Here is a 19661-nt window from a genome sequence, read left to right on the forward strand (position 1 = left end):
GGTCTAACCTCCGGGAAAAGGGGACAACAGTGAGCTTGAGCAGACATGGCTGCACCTGTGCTGCTTAGAAGACTTAAGGTTGCTGCTGGGTTGAGAGGCTGTGTCAAGGCGGGGGAGAGGATGGAAGCAGGGAGACCAGCTGGATGCCACGGCAACTGAGTAAAGGGTTTGACGACCCAGTCTTGGAGAAGGCCGGTAGTTAGAGAAGCAGAGAGACCTGGGAGGATTCTGAATGCATTCTGAAGGTGGAGTCAACCTTCCTTTTTCCTAAAAGCAAGAGCAAGCCTGAGGCCAAGGACTGTGAATCTTAGCAATTACAAAGAAAGATGAATTTTTTTTATTAACGGGATGAAGAAGGCTGCATGAGGAACCCTTGTTTCAGACAGGCTAAGTGTTAAGCTGTTCGTTAGAACCCAGGTGTTGGTTACACGAACAAAACTGGTTCTCAGACAACTAATTAAAAAATTGGGATAATTACTGATTATACTTACCTCAAAAATTAATGTCAGTACTAATAAAATAATGCATGAATATATATGAAGGCACCTAAGTTTGCCATCAGGTGTGCTCGGTAAATATTTGTTAATCAAAAGCATTTATATTACATAAGGGAACAGACCTAATGTAAGTAAAACATACTTGAATCTCCCCTTACAACCTTCTCAGAGTGCATGTACATATGGAGGCTTTTGCAGTGTTTCAAAGGAAGGTCTGACAGACCCACGCATACTTTTTCATGGAACTAGTAGCACTTTAAGCAATAAAGTGCATAATTAGGAGGATTTAGGCATCAACTTCATCAAAGTTAAATTAAAACACAAGTCTGAAAATATTAGAAAACTTAGAGTAGACTTTCCTTATTATGTAAACAAACATACTTGAAAGCTACAGTAAGTGTGGTATTGGCAAAAGAAAAGAAATATGAGTCTGTGAATAAATGTTCCCCACAGAGTCATAGATAGAGTTTATCATATGATAAAGGTGGCATTTCAAAATGTGGCACTAAAATAAATTTGGCTATCCATTTTGGAAAGATATAGAAAAAAACTGTATGTGGATTATAGTACAAGGATAAAGTTCCCAACATAGAAATTAAAATAACAAAAATGGCAGAAAAAATGTGAAAAGCTTTGTATAATATTAAGATTATGGGAACTTTTTCAAACAATGATAAGAAATTCAAAAGTCAAAAAAGAAAAGGCAGACATGTACAATAAGTATTCATTTTACCAAAGATACAGCAAACAAATCTGATAAAGGACAACCTGAGAAAAAACATCTACAATATGAATAACAGATAAAAATACAAAAAACCCAATCAATAAATGGGCTAAGGAACTCAGCAAATACTTCACAGCAGATAGACAACTGATCAACAAATATATGAAAAAATGTTCAACATCTCTAGTAATTAGAGAAATGCAAATCATAACTACCCTAAGATTTCACCTCATTCCAATAAGAATGGCTATAATCAAGAATATAAGCAACAACAGGTGTTGGCCTTGGATGTGGGGGGGGGGGAAGATACACTTATGCATAGCTGATGGGATTGCAAATTGGTGCAGCCACTCTGGAAAGTAGTATGGAGATTCCTCAGAAAACTTGGAAGGGACCCACCATTTGACCCAGTTATCCCACTCCTTGGTTTATACCCAAAGGACTTAAAATCAGAATACTATAATGATGCAGCCACATCAATGTTTATAGCTCAATTTAAAATAGCTAGATTCTGGAACCAAACTAGATGCCCTTCGATAGATGAATGGATAAAGAAACTGGTATATACACATAATAGAATATTACTCAGCCATAAAAAAGAAAAAAAATATTATGGCATTTGCAGGTAAATGGCTGGAACAGAATACCATGTAAAGTGAAATAAGCCAATTCCAAAAAACCAAAGGCCGAATGTTTTCTCTGATAAGTGGATGCTCATACATACTGTGTGGTGGGGAGAAGTGGTAAGGGAAGAAAGGAGGAATGTTGGATTGTGTAATTGTGTAGAGGGAAATGATGGGAGGGGAGAGGGTGGCAGGGAGGAAAGATGATGGAATGAGACAAACATCATTACCCTATGTACATGTATGATTACACAAATGGTGTGAGTACATTGTGTCAACCAGAGAAATGAAAAGTTGTACTCCATTTGTATACAATGAATCAAAATGCATTCTGTTCTCATGTATAAAAAAATAAATAAAAAAGAATGAAAGACAAAGTATATATGAAACACAAAGAACTTATGATCTGTAAAAAATATATATACACAATGGAATATTATTCAGCCATAAAGAATAATAATATTATGGCATTTGCAAATAAGTGGATGGAATTGGAGAATATCATGCTAAGTGAAATAAGCCAATCCCCCAAAACCAAAAGTCGAATGTTTTCCCTGATAAGTAGAGAATGATATATAATGGGGATGGGGAGTGTGGGGAGTGAGAGAACAATGGGGGAACTTTAGATTATGTAGAAGGAAATGAGGGGGGGGGGGTTTGAAAAATGGTGGAATGAGACAGACATGTATGATTACACGAATGGTATGAATCTACATCGTGTACAACTGTAGAAACGAAATGATGTACCCCATCTGTGTACAATGAATCAAAATGCAGTCTGTAAAAAATAAAAAATAAAAAAAATAATTAAATTAAAAAAAATAATACCTAAGCTGATCAGTCATAAAAGAAATGCAAAATAAAATAAGAGTTTTGTTTTGTTTTATGATTAATACAAAATAGTACTGGGAAATTTTTACTATTAAGAATGAACAAAGGAGCAGAATTCAATTCTAGGAAGTACACACACACACACACACCTGTAAACGAAGATTTTATCTCAGTGTTCCAACTTTTTTCCAATCTAAATGTTCATAAATAGGGGATGAACCAAATGCATGTTGTTAATATAAGTACAATACAAAGGTTAAAAGCTAAGAACAGTTATGTTTGCAGACCGGGTAAGAAGTTATTAAATGACAAATTCATACTGCATAATTATAGATAAACTATAACTCTTTTAGGTACAAAAAAGTGGTGTGTACAGTCAACCTCTAGTATCCATGGGGACTGGTTCCAGGACCTCCAATATACTAAAATACACAGGTGCTCAAGTCATTTAGTGAAGTGGTGGTATACTTACATAACCTACACACATCCTTCTGTATATTTTAAATAATATCTTGATTACTTATTCTACCTAATACAAGATAAATGGCATGTAAATAGTATCATTTAAGAAACAATGACAGGAAAAATGTGTATGTACATGCTCAGCACAGATGCAACTCTTCTCAAATATTACTGATCCATGGTTAGCTGAACCTTCAATGTGGAATACAGGGCCAACTGTAATTGTGTGTGTATGATAAAGAGACGGGTATGGGGAGACTTGGGATAATATACACGTTGTTAAACATGATTAAATTTGAGTGGGGGCACAACTTTCTTTCACTTCTATAATATTTAAATTCTGACAATGCATGCGGACTCAATTTTGTTTAAAAAAATAAGATCTTGAAACAATAAAGTTGTATGAATTTCTAAGAAGGCAATTTGAAAATATCAAAGCAATTTTTAAAAGAAAATTCTTTTTATCCAGCATCCTATTAAGAAATACAAGCAAGTGTACCAAGGAATGAGATATAACATACTCATTGTAACATGATTTACAATATCAAAATGAAAGAGAACAAACTAAATACCCAATAATTCAGGAAATTAAAAATTTATGTAGTTATATAACATTATGAACAATTTGAATACACTGAAATCAAACTATTTTTGGGATATGTTGTATGTAGAAAAAACTGTCAAATAGCAAGTACCATGTACTTTTGAAAAAGAAAATTACACTATTTTTATATGTACATATACACAAGTACAAATATTATAGGGAGGAAGTACATAATCACAAACTACCCACAGGAAAGTAATTTGAGTACAGGGCAAATAGAATTCATGGGAGAAACGGATGTCCTATGCATTATATTCTTATATGGTACTTTAATTTTTAAAAAGAACTATATGTTAATATCTTAATTATTTTATTTTTTATAGCATCCTGTTGTGCTGGGTCTTTTTGTTTTTTATTTGTTCTTTTTAGTTATACAAAACAGTATAATTGGACATATTTATCCAAACTTTCCTATGTTAGTATCTTTAAAAGGTAGAGATTATGAAAGTGTTAATGTGTTTAAACATAGAAGTCGCAATTTATCAATAACATACTTTACATCATTTTGGAAAGTAAACTATTTTCCTTTAACAAATAACTTTCATAAATCTCTTATTGGACTTTGGATACCTCCATTTAGCAAAGCAGCATTGTGATAAAAGAAAAAAGATGTATGCATTTATATAACCAATGGCACATAAATAATAAGGACACAAATACACAATTATATAATATCAGTATGAAACAGGTCAGATTTATCAGGTATACTGTTCTGAAATTAGACTTTCATACCAGGTTCATGAGCTAGAGCATGTTGAAGAACTTTTTCTGCTTTGTCATACCATTTCAATTTTAGTAAGAGCTCAGCCAGGTCATAACAAAGGTAATTCTGTTGTCCACTTTTCAGAGCAGCCTCATAGTAAGTGATAGCCTAAACAAAAAACATTTCAATTAGGAAAGAAAGGTACTGAGACTGGCATTTGAGCACAAACACTTTTTATATCACAGACTTAGGGTATATCCAGTAAATGGAAGTAACTAGGAAGAATGTTAGGCATGTACCTGCACTATCACTAAGTATTATGCCACTGTTCTTAGCAAATCAAACATCATAGAAGGCAAGAATATTTCTTAAGATAATTGACTAATGAACAGTGCTTGCCCAAATTTTAAAAAATTACAGGTTTTATTCTAATTATAGGTTATATTTATTTTGGCCAGGGAACCATACTGAATGCATATCCCTCACTAGCTGGTGTACAAATATTTAACTACTACCAAAAATAGGGCAAGAATATAGCAGTTAAAGGAAAATCCATTATCTATGCTAGAAAGAAAAAAAATAACTCAGAGCACATAGCTTGCCAAAATTGGTTCAGCAGAAAGGATATTGATTGTGCTTTGTTACATAATGAAAGAGACATAAGAATTGCAACTTGTAATTGATTTGATTGTAAGGATTTAGATGTAAGATGGAAGGCTGACATAAACTCTGGGGTCCAAATAATCTTCACAAAATGAAGCAACCATAATGTGAGGCACTAAGAAAGCCTTTAGCACAAATTCCAATTAAAAAATCCAAATCTGCAGCTTACTACCATAAAAGACACAAATGGTGCTTGCTCAAGACTTCTCTAGAGCAGGTTTGATCCATTTGATCCAATAAATGTATTTCAAACTATAAAGTACTTACCTTTGAATAGTTGTGAGTTTTAACAAGTGCTTTCCCAATTTTGCTTGCCAAAGTTCCATCTTTTGGGTTCTGATTTAGTGCCTGCTCATAGGCTACTATGGCCTCTTCAGGCTAAGATTGTTGGAAACAAAAAATAAGCAATAAAAATTAGCTTTAACTGGGTCCTGTTAAATGGCAATATTTCTACAACTGAATTCTATATTTGGAACACTTTATAATTCTAAGTAAGTATATACTGAATTCCAGGAACCTTAATGATTTCAAAAAGGTGACAGTGAGTAGGATAGATACAATTTATTAGCATACCCTACCCTTGATGACTGTGCTTCCATCTATACAAACGATAATATGAGAACTAAGGGAAAGCCTCTTAACTTCATTTCTATCACAACAGCTAGTGAAAAGGATCAGAGGACTGCTTCCCTTTGAAGAAAACACCACCTTAGCTCTGTTCATCCTTCTGTTTAAAGGAGACCCCTAACATGCTTCCAGTATTATTTCTATTTCAAATTATTAGATCTCAATTAAATAAAAACCAATATTTTATTGTTATGGCTCTTAGTGTGAAGACTGAATCATCAAATAGTAAATAAACGTTAATAAACCAAATCCTTCCTCATAGAAGTTACACTAATCACAAAAGGTTTTTTAAATGTAATTTCAGTAGCATATGAAATTTTACCTCTTGAATATTCATGTATGCATCACCAAGGAGAAGAAAAGACCGGGGGCTGGGTATTCTTTCAGCAATTTCTCTAGAAATCAGACCAACCCGATTTAGTATTTTGATTACAAATATTTTCTTCTAAACCAATGAAATAAAAGGTAGCCTCAGCTTTTTTCCATTAATCAATAGCCTTGAAAATACCTTCTACATATTCAACAGTATATTATTAAAAAAATCCACTGTATAATTCAACCGAGATTATTTAAATCAATTTTTTTCTTTGAATCTTTCCACTTTCTGAAATGTAGATAACAGTATAGATAAATAGTAAACATTCTCATTATCCAGAAATACTTGTTTTGCTAACTTTAATTTAAAAATGATATAGGAGTGAAGATATGAAAAAATGGTCAGGGAAATAAAACTTTGCTGTCCTCCTCTATATATCTTGAGGTTTCATACTTATGGCATAAATTATAGGCTGAAGTGAGTTACCTCCCACATAAAAATAAATAAATGAAATAAAAGTATTGTGTCCACCTACGACTAAAAAATTTTTAAAAATTATCAGAATATATATAACTGTTGTTCTTTCCCTTCCTAAACAGACTCAGGATCTAAAAAGAACTATAGATGAGGAGAACTGAGAAACAAGAGAAAGCCGCACTTTGAAATCTATTTTGTTCTAGGGAGAGTAAACCATTGGAAAAGAGTGGGTGTGATTGGTGGTGGAAGGAACAAGAGCACATTAAGGAAAGGATCTGTAAAGAGTGTGCAAAGCAGGTGAAAGGAAGACAAAAACTAAATTTGGGGATTAATTTTGGAAGGTAAATGTGTCAAATATAACTGGTTGAAAAAACTATTTACCTGTAACAAGTTATATATAACATTTTTTCCTTTCGATGCTTCAGATAAATATCAGCCATTTTTTCTTTGGCTTCTATATAATAAGGCTGCTCAGCTGTGACATTTTGAAGCATGCTTAAAGCCCGCTCAACATCTCCTTGGGTCAGAGCCAGGTCTGCATTAGCAATAGTAACACGCAATTCTTCAGATGTTCCAGAAAATTCATGGATGGCATCTTGTAAAGCCTTTGCTGCCTCATGCTACAGAGATGAAATTAAAATATCATTCTTTCAAAATATTCAACCATTGACACTAGAAAGGCAGATTCTCTGATAATATAGAATGAATAATAAATGTATCTACAGTTAGGGTGTTTATGAAATTGATGGATTTTCTGAAAATTACAAAATTTAAAACTAATCTAAAGAACCCAAATCAGATGAGGCTAAAAACCTGCAAGCTGAGGAAACTTTTTTGTAACTAGGATGATGGCAGTTACAGCAGGCATGGCTACTCTAATTTAATAAGCATTTACCTTGTAACCAGCACTGTTAGCCCATTTAATTCTCATTAACACCCTTTAAGATAGCTATTATTGTTATCCCTATCATGTATTAAGGAAATTGAGATCTGAAGTTAACAAGTTAAGAGTGATGGACTCAGACATCAAATTCAGGTATCCTACTCTCCTGGTCATGTTCACTGCTACCCCTTTGATGAGATTCAACCCAGGACCTACACCACATATGAGTTCTTGATAGATAGAAGATTACTTTATTCCATCCACCAGAACAACATTTTTGTTATCTCAGGTGAGTATTTTTACCTCCTTTCCAAATGTATATCTTGATAAAAATAAAATGACATTTATTTTAAAATTCTGCCCAACTTCAGAAGTTATAAAACTTTCAGATTTCAGAAAAATTAAAAAGTGCATCACAGGTATTTACATATCTATCTGTATTATTATTTTTCAAACTACTGGACATGATATTCCTTTATAAGTATTTCTCTCATTTTCTCAATTAGTAGAATTTCAGGGTGGTACTTTCATTTTATTCCAATAGAATCTGTGTGTGTACATGACAGTCTGTGTGTGTGTGTGTGTGTGTGTGTGTGTGTGTGTGTGTGTATTAATCCTTTTAGGAACTCAGAGGATTATAACTACATTACATTATTACATTTCATGGTAGCCAACATAAGCACATTGAGACATAAAGTCATGTAGGAGCAGATTATGTTTAATGAAAACTTACTGCAAAGTAAATTTTAAAAAAAATTCTAAAGTTTACTACTTGGTCAAGGTTATAATTTGAGCTTTTTCATTTTTCAAAGAGTGTGACTTACCTGTTCTCCATTTAATTGGTGAACTTCCACCAACTCAAGAAAGATTGATAAACGATGGCTCGTATCAACTTCAGTTTTTCTGTATTTTGATTTTGAGGAAGTTCCTACTCTCCTCATTCCTGGTAAACTCATTGCCATATGCAGAGTTTTAATTGCTTCTGCTATTTCTCCCATTTTCTTTTGTGACTGAGCTTTTATTAAATGATATAAAGGATAGTCTCTTACCTGAAAAAAATAATATTTAATAATACTTCTTTCATCAAGCCGTAAAATAACAGGATCACTGAGAATAGCCCATCATGATTGTACGCATGAGGACTGTTTCTCTTCTATTAAGTTACTAATCATTCCTTGTATTAAATCTGATTCAGGGAAAGTGCCACTACCTAGCATCCTCCTAGATGAACAAGAGGTTGATTAGGTGCTTCTACTATGACAGAAGAGAAAATGCAATGTTCAAAAAGCTAGCAAATGCATTCCCAGAAACTGAATTTTCAGGAAAAGAATTGCTTTACGTAGGACTTCTATACTGACAGTTTTTGAATTTACAGAAACAGTTTTCCCCTTTTATTTTTAAACTTTAAGGTTAAACATGTCAGGATAGTTTTATCAAACATGGGCCTCGCATTTTGATACTACTCCAAAACATGTAATAAAGAAGCTTCTGTCTTTATTCTGATTCCTAACAATGTACATGGAGAACATAAGAAAATGACAAAATGAGTGAGGAAAGAGAAGCCAAAGGGAAGGAGATGACTCAGAATGAAGTGATGTGGCCGCCATCTAAGCAGCTGCGCTCTCAGCCTGAGTGCGGTATTACAATTTGGTATGGAGCCGAGTGAGCTCTCACGCTGTGCTCTTCTCCCAGCATCTGACTCACTGGGGCTAAGGCACCTACCTGCTCTCGTTTAGGCTGCACCACCTGTCTTGAGATCTATTATCCTAAGAAGCAGGTGATCCCTTCTGAAAATCTTACTTAGAACTTAAATTCTCTAGTTCACTCAAGGGTTCTCCCATAACAGAGCCCTGAACTCTGTGACGCAAAGCAAAGTCTGAGGCCCTCCTCCATGAGTAAGTAGTTCAGGAAGCACCTGAAGCTAGGATTCTTTCTAATGCTGAGGGAAGACATAAAAAAAATCTGGAAAGAATTAGTGTGTTTACATCCTCAAGCCACGTAATAAATTTCAAAATGACTACTTGTTCTTTGATGGTGAATCTGAAAGAAGTTATTAATAACCAAGGTCCAAGAAAGAAATGGGCAATAATATTTATTATCCTTAGACCTAAAATTATTTAGCATTATGTGCTATGGATGAAAATTATTTTATAGATGTTCATTATTGAATTTAACTTTTATTACAAAAGTAGAGTATTATTATATGAGTTTTATAGAAAAGAAAACTGAGGGTTCAGAGTGATAAGTGGAAAGACGAGCTATTTTGCTGCCACGTTTATACAGTTTTTTAATTATGCTAAAGGTGCCTCCATTTTTTCTTTCTACTGTGAATGAGTCCCAAATTATTTCCATTAAAATACATTTTTAAGCAAAATATTACAGACTTAAATATAGTTAAATATGTAAATATTCACTAAGGTCCAAGAAGAGGGATGTGTCCTATTCACTTGAATCTAAAATACTTACATTAAAATTATAGCTCAGACAAAGTTCAAGAGACTGAGAACACAATTTGAATTTTTCTTGAGACAGGTAAACCTGAGCCATCAGGAGATGAGCATCTGCATAAGAAGGACTGTGTTCCAAGCAATGCTGCAGGTTGTTATAGGCTGCTTCGATGTCACCTAGTAAGGGAAACAACACAAGTTTAACCCCTGAGTGATAAACACCTGAGAGAGAAGACAAATGCACATAAAGAACAGACCTGTATTAGGCCAGCTCTTGAGTGTAATTAGCAAACCAAGAAAACATCAAAGGGTGACAGCTGATCACCAGGCCTCGGAATGTACCTTCATTCATTTTTCTTATAAAAAAGAAAGTGTTATTTACAATTTCATTAAAATAAGTTTTAGAAGACTTAGACATTTACAGAGAGAGAATTTTGTAATGTCACTTCCATTACCAAAGAGGATATGGTCTTATTATCATTCTTATCCAGAAATTTTATTACTACAAATAAAATAAGTAAAAAGATTACAGATTCAGATTTAAAATGTCTTTAAATATCAACTGAAATATTCGTGTTTTGGAAAACATCTGCTATGTATCTGGGAGTCTAAAAATAGAAGGCAATGATTAAAATTGATGTAACAGGAAAGGTGGAATTGGAATTGTTCTTAGGCTGGTAGATGGGTAGGAAGAGGCTCTTCAGAGAACAACTGGCACAGACTTTAGGTCCTAGAATTTTCTAATCATGTAACACACAAGGATCTGCATTGAACCCTCTAGGCAACTGGCTTTAATAGGTATTGCAAGGTCCCTGTCTCACTCAGCCTTGCTAGGAGAATGGGGAAAAAGAGGTCTAAATCATTTTTTATTCCATTATATTCCCCAGACCAACATGATGTCACAACAGAATAAATAGGCTTAAAGTCAGTTTCCTGCTCCCAAATGCTTGATCTACTGATAACAGAAATCCACTGAAACAGAAATATTTTTATTTAGAGACAGAGGATTAATGAACAAATGACTGGCTGAGATAGTACAATAACTTAACTAAATACAGCATCAAAGTATAGCAATGGATCATCAAGCATGATTACCAATAATGGAGTCTTTTTTAATTGTGATGCATCTCATACTTAGAATTGTACAGGGAAAAAGAAATGAGAAGGTTAAGGATAGTAAATCAGACAGTTATCTGAATCAAAGGGGAGTCATGTGTATCAGACTCTAATCAAACAAAATAATATGAAGCAAGTAAAACAAACAGAGGACCCTCATGCACTTGTGCCTATGATAAAAATCATTACAAATCATGAGGACATGCTTTGTTCCATAACAGGAACTATTACAAAAATTTCCAACAAACTACAGCTTGCTACATTGGTCCCAAGGATAGCAGACAGATGTACAAGAACATATGCCTGATGCACTGTCTTCACTAACGAACTGATACCAACTCCTGTACTAAACCCCTATAACCAACGTTCCATAACAAACTGTGTGCTTTCCTCTTGGGCCTTTAAAAGTGTCCCCTTGCCTCAATCTCCCTATATGCTTGTGGTCTACCACGGCATGTACATCCTGCATTGTCAATCTTCTGCTTATTCTCAAATAAGTGTTTTATATTTGGAGAATCTTTATTGTTATTTAGATTGACAAGTGACATTTTTCTTTCTTTCTTTTTTTTTTTTTTTTTTAAGGAAGGAGAGGATTAAGAAGTTGACTTGTAGGGGGAGGGCGTAGGAAAGATGGTGGAATGAGACAGACATCATTACCCTATGTACATGTATGAGTACACAAATGGTGTGAATCTACATCTGCAGAACCACAGAAACGAAAAGTCGCACCCCATTTGTATACAATGAATCAAAACATAGTCTGTAAAAATAAAAATAAATTTAAAAAAATAAGAGGTTGACTTGAAGTAAGAGGCTATCATTAAGGGGGGGAAAGACATAGAAAAAGAATTGTGGTTTACAACCATGACACGAAGAAAATCAGGACTGTGTGAAAAACTGGAGTCATATTCTTTCTTGATTCTTTTAGGGGTGAGGGAAAGTATGTGAGCAGTCACCATCAGAAGGTCATGAGATGTTTACAAATGAGAACTGGGTCATCAATGTTGGAGAAAATAGAGTATGTAAACAAAGACCAATATCAATATTGCATCCTTAACTAAGAGTGGCCCAATCTTCCTTGAGGGAAAAACAGGAGATATTTCTGTCTTGCACATCTGTCTTTGTCTGAGTCCTATGTAATAAACTGGCTGGTGTTTTTCTTGAGTTTCTGGTAGAGTCTCTAAGTCTTGCAATTTCCCTAGTGAAAGGATTGTCCCTGTCATCTGTGGTGGGTGCTGACAGATTATACTGAGAAGGTTAAAGGTGGCTCAGAACTGATCATGCTAGGAAGACAAAGTATGTGATCAGAAGGTTGGAGCTTCCAGCCACACAATATCAACTAAAGTAAGACTTAAGTGACTAATGATGTAATCCATGCATACTTAAAGAAATTCCAATAAAACTCTAGACACCAAGTCATAATAAGCTTCTCTGTTAAATATTCTGCAACTGTTACACATCAATGTGTCAGGAAGGTTATGTGTCTTGACTACCTAGAGAGAAGAAGTGGAAGCTTTATATCTGTGACTTGTCTACACCTTACCCCATGCATCTCTTCCTTTGGTTTGATCAGTTTAGTATTTTGTTGCTATAATAACAATGTAATCATAAGACTAGTGATTTCCTGAGTTCTGTGAATCATTCTAGCAAATTATGGAACTTGAGGGGGACATGGGAACCCTCACATTGGTCTCCAGTTAGTTAGAAGTGCAAAGGACCCTGGGAACCCCCAAACATGTGGTTAGTGTCTGAAATGAGAGGAGTCTTATATAGAACTATGTCTCTGTCCAGCTAGTTGGAGTCAGAAATAATTGCAGTCAGCAATTTAGCAAGAAATATTATTATTTAGACACGTTAGCACTACTTAAAATAATTTAAGGCTACTCTTTTAAAAAATGAGATCAATACACAGAACTTTCATTCCTGGAGACTTTGGCAATTAATATTACTAGACTGTGAGTAACTCATATCCAGTTCCAGAAAAAATGAGTATTTAGTAAATTAATAATAGAAATCTAACTCCTAGTTTAATTATCCAGTAGGTGATACCCATTTCAATTGGTAGCAAAGTAGAAAGATCACATGCACAATAGTAGAACTCAATCAGAAGGTACCAAAGAGTCAGTTCTTACAACTAGAAGATTTTAAAGGTGAAACAAGCTGCAGAGATCACCTAAGTTTTTTTGAAACAAGTAAAACTAAAGTCCAAAATACAATAAAGGCAACCTCTTCACTCTCTCCATTATATACAAGAAATAAATATTTCTAGGAATACATTTAAGTTGATATTTTCAGTTTTGCTGGAAAAATAATGTATTTTTAAAGAAATTTCTTTGTAACTATTACCATACAAAGAAGAATAAAATTCTAGTTTTTTAAGACCATAAAGACCCTTAGTCCTACAAAAGAAGCTAAACTAAACAGAAAACTAGTAAATACAGCTTCACAAACCTACTTTGGATAGCATTTTGCTGGAAAGGTATATATACACAAGCATGATATAATGGTTTACTTTTACATGTGAAGTTAGATGTTTGTCTGTGTTCTAAAAAGCTGTCTATAAGAGGGTTGGCTATACTTACCAACCACAAAAACAAAACAAGAATTAATCAGAATATTCCATAAGGGCCTAAAATCTGATAAAGGGTGCATCTGGGTATGCTAATAACTCAATAACTATAGATTAAAGGCTGTGAATTCTTATCAGTTCCCAGAACCATCTGATAGACTGCATTTTCCTAGCAATTCACCTGCGCCACAAAAGTTTAGAGCAATTTTTAAAGAATTAAATAGTAAGTTTTACAATTTATTTTGGATTAAAGGCACATACCTAATCACATGCAAAATGTGCATTTTATGTGAGTATTCTCTACATAAATGGCGTGCTTGCTTTATTTACATCTGTTTTTATCAATATTGGATACAAAGGTTATTTTAAGTTTTAAGGTATACTTTACCTGACAAAAACTTCACTTTTGCAACTAGGAAGACAGCTTGCAGAAGACCTGGTACAGTTCTTATTATAATCTCCAGGACAGAGGTACAACGTCTGAGAAGTGGAGAAAGAGGTTGCCCAGGACTTGCAGGCTAAAATTTGGAAGATCATTTTTATAAGTGTATAATAGTAAAAACTATTAGAAAGACAGTCAAAAAGAACCATGGGTTAATTTTAGCATGACTAGCAAACTATATATTTCTTTAAATTTCCCTTATTCCATTTATTCCATATTATCTTTGCTATGACTGGACTAATGCTAAATTCTCTCTCCGCGGTCTATGAACAGCCCATGCAAATAATGATTTTGTTCAGCCAAATAATTATGAAATTATTATATAATTACTAATTTGAAAGGAACCTATCTCTTCAAAAATTTCATCAGATACATATGTTCAAAGGTAAGATAACTAACAGGCAGTCTCTTGCTAGAATCAATAGTCAAGGCAATGACTGTTCAAATTCTAGATCTGTCCTGTGATTTATGAAATTCAATAACTTTCACTATTCCTAGAGTACTGTGAAAACAGTTTTTAAATAATGTAGATGTTTTTCCCTAATTAAAATCAAAAGGTAGAATACTCAGGTATTCTGTGCAAAATATGTCTCAAACCTTCACATTCTGCAGTTTTGTGCTTCACATGCCGCAGGCCCTGAAAGTTCCTTAATGTTCCTTTTACTAATACTGAATGTAAGTGGGATGTGGGTGTGACTCAGTGATAGAGCACATGTTTGGCATGTGGGAGGTGGAGGGGGAGGAGGAATAGTGAATACGATAAATAAAGCAGTAAGAACATTGCTTTATTCAATTTTTCTTATTCTTATAATGGCCATTTACCAACCAAATTTTATTCAACTGTTATCCAATCATGTCTTAGAAATATGACACTAGAATTTAAACATCAAATGTGCATTTCTCCTGCTTTGACTTATGAATGCTGATTCCTTTAGAGGAAGGCTGGTGCTCCCCATGCTCCTCACCCTTCGCCTAACACACAGATTCTTGACTAGGACTGAAACCGCTTACAGAAAATCTCTCCTGTAATGAGCCATTGTTACTGACAAAAAAGTGCCACTTCGAGGGAGTGGGGAAAAAGGTTCACTTATACATTGCTGGTGGGACTGCAAATTGGGTGCAACCACTCTGGAAAACAGTATGGAGATTCCTTAGAAAACTTGGAATGGAAACATCATTTGACCCTGTTAACCCACTCCTCAGCTTATACTCAAGGGACTTACAATCAGTTTACTACAGTGATGCAGTCACTTCAATGTTTAAATAGTTCAATTCATAATAGCCAAGCTATGAACCAAACCTACAACAGATGAATGGATAAAGGAAATGTAATATATATATACCCAATGGAATATTACTCAGCCATAAAGAAGAATGAAATTATGGCATTTTTCCAGCAAATGGCTAGAACTAAAGAATATCATGCTAAGTGAAATAAGCCAGTCCCAAAAAACTAAAGACAGAAGGTTCTCTCTGATATGTGGATGCTAACCCACAACAAGGGAGGGGATGATTAGAAGTTCACTGGACTAGACAAAGGGCAATGAAGGGAAGGAAGGGGAGATGGGAAAGAAAAGATGGTACAATGAATTGGACATATCTTTCCTATCCTTATATATGAATACACAACCAACGTAACTCCACATCGTATACAACCACAATAATGGGATCCTAAGTGGAACAAGTATACTTATTCTATATATGTATAAAATGTAAAAATACTTTACTGTCATGTTTATCTAGAAAGAATAAATTTTAAAAAAGAAATAAAAATAAACAAAGAAAGTGCCACTATTCCTCACCTATGCTGAGATATAAAAGAATGTGTGCTCAAAAAAGATACTCAAAATATGGCTACTGCTGCCTAAAATACTTTAACTTCTTTAAAGTTCTACAACATTTATACCTATTTTATAGTAGTTTCCTATTTAGGTTTGCTTCTTTTAAGTAACTAAGGGGAATTTATGTATCTTTAAGATAAAAATTTATACTTTCTTGCACAGTAATACACACAATATGAATTGTAAATTTGTATGTAGAACTTAAAATAGTGAAACTATAAATGATGGTAAGGTTCTGTCAATGTTCTTTGCCACCTGGTTAAGAATTAGTTATTGACAATAACTATCATTTTTACTGACAATGGTTTGCAGGTACAAACCACAGGAAAAAACAAGCCTGCAAGACTGTTAAGATGGCATTTATTCAACTAAAATTTAGAATTAAATTATACCTATATAAAAGGGTCAAGCAAGTAGGAAAAAAGCTGGAGAGAATTCTTCCCGTCTATATTTCCCTATTAAAAGAAAATGCTGATTAGGTTTTATTATACTGACAAATATTATTTTATAGCAAAATCAGATATCATAGTTGTAATAGACACAGCTATTACTTAATTCTCTTTTTTTTTTTTTTTTTTTTAAGATGGGGTCTTGCACTGTTGACCAGTCTGTTCTCAAGCTCATGAACTCAAATGATCCTCATGCCTTTTCTCTAGAGGAATTGGGACTTATTACTACACCCAGCCACATTACTTTTTGTCCTACATAGTTTATTCTCAGTACAGCTGCCAGAGAACCTTTAAAACATTGTTTTAAGAAGCCGACAAGATCCAAAAGGAATGTAAATCTAGGATTATGAGATGGACACAAGAAGATAAAATTTAATAAGAATAAAAGTGGAGCTCTGCACTTAACTTCAAAGGTACAATGAGTAACAGATTTAAGGACTTAAGTCAACTGCTAAGTCAATAGGGGTCAATAATGTAACATGACTCACACACAAACACACAAATAAAACCTGGATGGAAATTCAGAATAAGAGGGAAAAGATTCAACTCTAGGTCTTGCAGTACATATTTGAGTTAGTGAGCTTTATAGTCATGGACAAAATAAAGGATATTGTCAGGTTTATAAGCAGGGTTCTCAAAACTATGTCATATAAAAATAAATGGTTTAAAACACTGAAAATTTAGAGGAATATACAAATGAGTTTCTAAAATCTGAAGATCTATTTTATGAACAAGGAATGATTGTTACTTAAACTTGGTAACTGGAATTGCTCAACATCTCTCCAAGCAATGAACCAGTAAATGGCCCTTTTTCTACACAAAGCAGAGTTTGACTTAACAAAGGAAATGCAGTCTAATAATCATGTTATACAAGAAGAAATCCATTTTTGAGTATGTCCAGAGGGTTAGATGGGAACTTGATAATGAAGTTACAAAGCAGATTCAAATACAAGGTGGGTATCTAAATTAAATGGTTTTTAGTGATTCTTTTTTTTTTTTTTTTTTTTTTTTTTTAAGAACCAGGGATTGAACCCAGAGGTGCTTAACCACTAAGCCACATCCTCAATTTTTTTTTGTATTTTTTATTTTGAGACAGGATCTCATCAAGTTGATTAGGGTCTCCCTAAATTGCTGAAGCTGGCTTTGCGCTCGTGATCCTCCTGTATCAGCCTCCTGAGCCACTGGGATTACAGTCATGTCCCATGGTGCCAGCATAGTAATTATTTTAAGCTAAAGTTTTTAAGAATTTATATACTACCAATGTGTATTTGTATATAAATACTTTTATTAATTGGTTGCAGCTCACTTGTAGTGCTTGCCTTGCATGCTTGAGGCCTGGGTTTAACCCCAGCACTATGAACAAAACAAACAAAAAACCCTATTTCATCTCAAATAGTTACAAATACTAGCCTTTTATAATACTAATATAGTCTAACACATTAAAGACAATGTTTTTGCATATAAATACATTCTTGAAAATAATTCCCATAATTACTTACCTGCATTGGACAAAAATTCAGAAACTCTGTAATAATTTCTAGCAAGAAATCAGGATTTAGCTTCTCAAAATACTGTATGCCAAGAGGTAAATCTTCTAAGTTCGAAAAATGAGCATCCAGGACCTCATTTAACAAATTTATAACTTCTTCTTGTTGTCTGTTTTTCTTCATAGCAAGAATTGCATGTAAATAAGTTAATTCCTAGAAAATAAGTGATTTTCACAAATTATTCTAGTTATAGAGCCATTTATTTCTACTTAGATCTCAATGTATATAAAGTAGTATTTATGTGCAATTATTTTTTCAAGTGAAGCTTGGATGAACTTTTAGAATCATTCAGAAGAATAAAGTTTACCTTTGAAAGGGGGTAATTAATGAATGCAATTACATGTTAAAATTAGTAAAGTCATCCTCTAGCACCATTACTATGTAAATACAATGATTTAAATTTTCATATTTTATGAATAGTAACTGGGATCTACAATCTAGTAAAATACTATACCGCAGATTTCCCAATGGATTGCTGAATTTCACTAAAGAATTCCAGCTGCTGATCTGCATCCTGTAATTGCCCTTCTATTAACTGACACCGAATAAATCCTAAAACCAAACAAGACACAAATAGTCAAAGCAGACACCAATTCAGACATGTACAGATCAAGCTAACATCAACAACATTCACAAAACAGGTTTTCTTGGTTGCTATTTATTTTTTTGGGTGCTGGGGATCGAACCCAGGGCCTTGTGCTTACAAGGCAAGCACTCTACCGACTGAGCTATCTCCCCAGCCCTCCCCCATCATAATTCTTGAAAGTTTTAAAAAGAAAAAAAAGCACAGAATGAAAGAAGAAAAGAATGAAAGAAAGTAAAATGGGTAGTCTTGGACCTACATAAAATCATTTACCACGGTCATAACTTATAGGGACAACCTCATAAAAACCTATTTTCCCAAGTTATTTGTAAAGTAAAAAAATCATATTTAAAGATATATGACTTTTTCTATTGTGGATATTGCAGAACAATTTGATTTTAGAAAAGCATACAATACATGTGCTCTTTGATAACTTATTTAATGTAATTTCTGCTTGCACCTATATTAGGAACATTTATACAAATAGTCATCATACCTATTAATGCAGAGACACTAGTTTCATTAAGTGTCATGGCAGTCTTATACCACTTCAATGCCTCTTTAACTTTTCCTTGTAAAATCATTTGGTATCCAAGTTCTGTAGCAAATTCTGATTGCTCAGGAGATAAACTAAAAGATTTTTCTAGTAGTGTTTGAGTTTTTTGAAGTATAAGTTGACTGCGACCACACTGAAAAGAAAAAAAACAATTGTTAGACCAGAAGTCGAACACTTTTACTTAGATTGAAGGAGAATAAATGTATATTTTGTACTTCTGTGAAGATAAAGGAAGAAAATTAATAATCAAAGAAAAAGAAAACGGTGTTAACTATCCAGACAATGCATCAAGAAGGAGTTTATGACCTATCAGAACTTACATATTCTGGGACCAGGGTGGCACTCAATGGTAGAGTGCTTGCTTAGCATACACAAGGCCCTGGGTTAAATCCCCAGCACCACTTTAAAATTTTTTAAAAAAATAACTTAAAATATTCTAATGACTAGTGTTTTCACAAAATATTTGTCTTAAAAAGTATATTTCCAATGATGTGTACACAGTTTTTAGAAGTACTTTTGAAACTATCTCATTACTGCATTACAAATTGATAAGAAAATTATTAAAGTTATATACATATATGACATATTTATATAAAATTTAGAAGTAGGCTCTATGCCATTTAGTGAGAATTTTTGAAAAAGATCTTGCTTACAATGTTCTTAGAAACACCTTCGAAAACATTTTAAGAAATGGCAATATT

The 19661-nt window shown here is 33.7% G+C and overlaps 1 protein-coding gene across 3 annotated transcripts in view; it reads right to left on the minus strand.

Annotated features, from left to right (window-relative positions):
- Window positions 1–19661, minus strand: part of Ttc21b (tetratricopeptide repeat domain 21B) — a 66157-nt gene that overhangs the window by 29097 nt on the left and 17399 nt on the right. For all 3 annotated transcript variants that reach the window (XR_007107764.1, XM_047545642.1, XM_047545643.1), the window contains exons 9-18: window positions 18901–19093; window positions 18276–18373; window positions 17774–17974; window positions 13931–14060; window positions 9877–10034; window positions 8235–8459; window positions 6909–7147; window positions 6057–6129; window positions 5375–5485; window positions 4474–4612 (exon numbers count right to left, since the gene is read on the minus strand). Coding sequence is in view for 2 of the 3 variants with exons in the window: in XM_047545642.1 (XP_047401598.1) it covers window positions 4474–4612; window positions 5375–5485; window positions 6057–6129; window positions 6909–7147; window positions 8235–8459; window positions 9877–10034; window positions 13931–14060; window positions 17774–17974; window positions 18276–18373; window positions 18901–19093 (1567 nt within the window). In the remaining variant the exon portion in view is untranslated. The remainder of the gene's footprint in view (window positions 1–4473; window positions 4613–5374; window positions 5486–6056; window positions 6130–6908; window positions 7148–8234; window positions 8460–9876; window positions 10035–13930; window positions 14061–17773; window positions 17975–18275; window positions 18374–18900; window positions 19094–19661) is intronic.

Source organism: Sciurus carolinensis, chromosome 3 (assembly GCF_902686445.1).
Source record: "Sciurus carolinensis chromosome 3, mSciCar1.2, whole genome shotgun sequence".
Classification (NCBI taxonomy): domain Eukaryota; kingdom Metazoa; phylum Chordata; class Mammalia; order Rodentia; family Sciuridae; genus Sciurus; species Sciurus carolinensis.